This window comes from Toxorhynchites rutilus, chromosome 2 (assembly GCF_029784135.1).
Source record: "Toxorhynchites rutilus septentrionalis strain SRP chromosome 2, ASM2978413v1, whole genome shotgun sequence".
Lineage (NCBI taxonomy): Eukaryota > Metazoa > Arthropoda > Insecta > Diptera > Culicidae > Toxorhynchites > Toxorhynchites rutilus.
The window spans coordinates 298528245-298532250 of record NC_073745.1 but is presented as its reverse complement, the minus strand read 5'-3'; the positions used below and the strand labels follow the sequence as shown (position 1 = coordinate 298532250).

General features: G+C 40.1%; 1 protein-coding gene across 1 annotated transcript; it reads right to left on the bottom strand.

Moving 5' to 3' along the window:
- Nucleotides 1-1709: 1709 nt before the first annotated feature.
- Nucleotides 1710-2869, bottom strand: LOC129770526 (uncharacterized). The gene is made up of 2 exons (XM_055773423.1): nucleotides 2434-2869; nucleotides 1710-2298 (listed from the first exon to the last, which is right to left on the bottom strand). Exons 1-2 carry the CDS (start codon nucleotides 2719-2721, stop codon nucleotides 2107-2109), a joined length of 480 nt encoding a protein of 159 aa, XP_055629398.1. The 5' UTR covers nucleotides 2722-2869; the 3' UTR covers nucleotides 1710-2106.
- Between the last annotated feature and the right edge of the window lie 1137 nt (nucleotides 2870-4006).

Below are 4006 nucleotides of genomic sequence, written 5' to 3'. Positions count from 1 at the left end.
CACCCCGGTATAAAAATGAAAGACGTAGTCCTACGTCAAAAACGGGTCTAATGTTTTGCGATAAAGAACAAAATTACCACTTTTGACGAAAATATGAGAACCACTAGATCGGTTTGGCATGGCATGAATTATTTGACTCAAAAAACTAAGAATTATATTTGGCGAGATATTCATATATTGCTGGAAATGTTGGTAAAATGTGAGACTTCTAATGGCCATTACTCCAATTGAAATATTTTTAACCAATCAAGAGCAAAAACGTGTATTTTGAATGGGAACAAAAACCTGGATTCATATGCATACACCTGGTAAAATAAGTCATCCACCAGTCAAGGACTTGAATTCGTCGTTCGTCGCGTCGTTTTTTTTTGTCAAATTACATGTCTATAAATATAGACAATACATACAATGTTCAAAATCAAGGAAGCAAAAATTTACGAGAAGGGTCCAATGCTATCAAAGCGAAATGAACTCGAAGTGTCCTTTAGATGTTCAGGAACAAATATAAAAAAATCAAGGTTACTGACCAGAATGTGAGCAGTAGAGCAAACTGTCAATTGATTATACTGATCAGTCGCTATCATATCTACAAACAATGGAATAGAAGCAATCAGAGACAGATGGTGAGATATTTTTATAATGGGTGGCTGTGAGAATGGTGCGAGTTCCACGCAAGGCTAGTCGCGCATATGTCTGTCCGTTTAACAGCATCGTAAAAAATCTGATTAGTGCTCAGAGCACTAACAAAGAAACAGGTTCCATCCAGTAGAAAGGAAAGATCCGGGTTTTTTTGTCAATTTAAAAAAAACTTTTGTTGAAACTGTATCGAATTCATTGGACAAATAATGTATCGATTTGGTACCAAACGCTAAGTTATTTAATTTCCTCAAAACATAATTGAAAATGTCAACGAGCGGATGAAGCTTGTGTAATACAGAAGACCCTTAACGGGATATTCAATTTTCATTGAGAAATATAAAAATGGACACTGTCAAGTTTGAATAACGAATCCATATGTGTACTTGAACAAGTTTGAAGCATCAACTAAACCTAAAGGCATGTGACATTCGCATCGCTTCGTAGATTGCGACAAAACCGGTCCACACCAAACTGAAAATCCGTTCACAAACACGATGTTCTGCAGTGCGAATGTATCAGAATTTTTTTTCCGACATTGAATCCGATTTCCGAACAATTATAGTCACATCCATCGGTTCAGAAATAGTTGAATACAAATGACGAGCATTCCATCAATCGTAACATCCAATTGGTATGTCTTCAAAGATTATCACATAACAAGTAGAACAATTGCATTTCAATGATGTAGACAATTGCACGCTTTTCAATGATGTAGACATATAGTGCACCCGTGGCCGAGTGGTTAGCGTCTCACATTATCATGCCGGGTGTTCGGGTTCGATTCCCGTTCTGGCCGGGGGATTTTTCGTCAAAGAAATTTCATTCGACTTGTACTGTGGTCACGCGTATTCACGAATTTGCCCCTCGGAATACATTCAAGGCGTGTTATTTGGCTTAAGAAATCTCAACTAAGTATTAACAAATGACGCTAGTTAATGCATACGTTGAGACGGCAAAATTTCCACAGGGAACGTTAACGCCATCCAAGAAGAAGAAGACAATTGCATACCGAGCACACTTTTACTTTCTCTTCGGATTTTTGTGATATAGATTTAAAACCACTGTCGAAATATGTTCAATAGTTTTCTTTATATTTTCACCGCGCTTTAATGTAAAGCAATCTCCGTCACAGGCTTCCCATATCAATTATTCTTATTAACAAATCCTACTTCCTACGATTTTGGCACTCTTTTTTTCTAGCTTGATTTCACACTGCATATGGTTATCTTCCGAACAAAAATGATGACTATAACAACAAAGTGTTGCACACTTCCGAGCTGCGGGAAAATCCTCGTTTTTGCAAGAACAGGGTTTCCCCTGACCGAACGCCCCGTCGGCCCTTTCTGTCTCACGTAGATATCACTGTTCACAACTGTGGATTCAATCCGTAGCATCCGAAAATGCTTTCGATTTTCCGAGATGAATTATCTGTTCCAATTCACTGTGTGGTGATTAATGTTCTTCACTTTACTTTTCCGGTAGTTTCACGATTGGCTTCACCGGGGATTCCCAGTGCGCTTCGCAGAAGTCCACCAGCTGATCCTCGACTTTGGACAGCACCTCGGTTTGGTTGTCCGAGACCCAGTTCTTCTGGATCAGGGCGCAGGATTGCATCGTGCTGGAGCCCAGCAGACGGCTCAGCTTCTCTGCGCTATCAATCTGTAATTGAGAAAAAATGGAGAACAAAAAAATATTTTATTATTATCACGAAGGATATGCAAATGAGGGCAAACGCATAACGTCGAGGTTCTTGGAACACGGAGATAACGGGGAAAACACAAACATTCAACCCACCTTGATAATGTAAATATCGTGCTCGAAGCAGAACGCCTGCAGTAACACCTCCTGCATATGGGTGGCACTGTCTCCGGGGATGGGTGGCGCCATGAAGCAAAACAGAAACTCGTCGGGCGTTTCGGCGAGGCTGCCCACCGCCCCGGAGAGTCCCACTATCAGACGGTTCTCGAGCTTGGCAAAGACGAGCGCCCGCTCCGCTATCACTCCGATTGTCGCGCTCTCGACGCCGCCAAAGTCAAACGCCGACGGCTTACCCAGCCGTTGCTCCTCAGCTGCTATCACCATCGTTGCTTTGCGTTCAGTAGACGTAACGTAATCCAAGGTTATTATTTTGAGCTTTGTTTGCTGCGGTCACACGCGACGTTGTTGCGTGTTTGCGTATACGTTTTTTGTTGTGGTTTTCACTTGAATTCACTCACTCAAGACGCGATGTTGAATGCGAAATGTATACCCGAATGACCGTATGCGGGCTTTTTATAGACGAACGCTTCGTGTGCGAGGGTTTTACGTCGGAGCCAGTGCTCGCAGGATGAATTCTTGTTCTGGTTTGGGGAATTCTCAGCCGCTTTTAGTATGAAATTCAGAGAAATGATAATCAAAGCTATGAGATATTTTGTTAATGCTCAGATAATTTGTAAATGGGTTAAACCCAAATGTGTATATATATAATATGATTGATTATTCAATGAATCGGAAATTTTGTTTTCGAAAAAGTTCTTAACTTTTCCGTTTGTGAAGCTCATTAGTCGGCGTACGCCAGTTTCAGTCAAGGTATAGATACCCGATTTCAACAATTCATTCATATGACTGATGTTTGGGGACAGTCAGGAGGATACAGTTTTTTTATGGATTAAACTCCATAGTCCTCGAACCATAGTACTAACGGGTCTTTCATTGAAGACTTGTCATTTTTTTTATTTAACACAGGTTTTTTGAGATATTGAGTTAAATTTATTCTGGTTATAGTGTAACTCTTGTATTTCACGAATGGAATTTGATTTCGGTTATATGACCAGCACGGGCCTGTTTGCAGCGATCGACACGTCTGACACAATTTTACACTACTCGACCACACATTTCGAACAGAATGTTGCGAATTTCGCGTTGAATGTTGCCTGTGAGCTCTTCTAAAGTTGCTGACTAGTTGGCATAGACCAGTGACTTCATATTTTATATTTTGCTAGCTGACCCGGCAAACTTCGTCCCGCCAAAAAAATATTTTTCGTTATCACATCCACGTTTTCTAAAAACCGCACGTTCATGGACCTGCAATCACAGAACTGTTCATTGATTGACCTTCTAATCTACCCTTTAAATTTACCTTTTACTGTAAATTTCCTAGTACTTCTACCAAAACTCTTCATTATAATATCAGATTATTTACAGACACAATTCTCAAAGGTGTGTCAACCACTTGCAAATAACATGTTTCTCCGTTACATGGAATAAATGTTTGATACAGAATATGTGATAGAATGAAGACAGTCCTAAATCGGACAATTCCTCTCTCGAGTTTTGCTCTTATCAACACATTCTGCTATCCATTTTTACTTATATAGATAGAACACGA

Bases quoted from the DNA above. Each gene is read 5' to 3' on its own strand.
- LOC129770526 (XM_055773423.1), bottom strand. From the start codon at position 2,721: ATGGTGATAGCAGCTGAGGAGCAACGGCTGGGTAAGCCGTCGGCGTTT. The intron at 2,299-2,433 runs GTGGGTTGAATG...TCTCAATTACAG, and splicing joins ACGATATTTACATTATCAAG to ATTGATAGCGCAGAGAAGCT.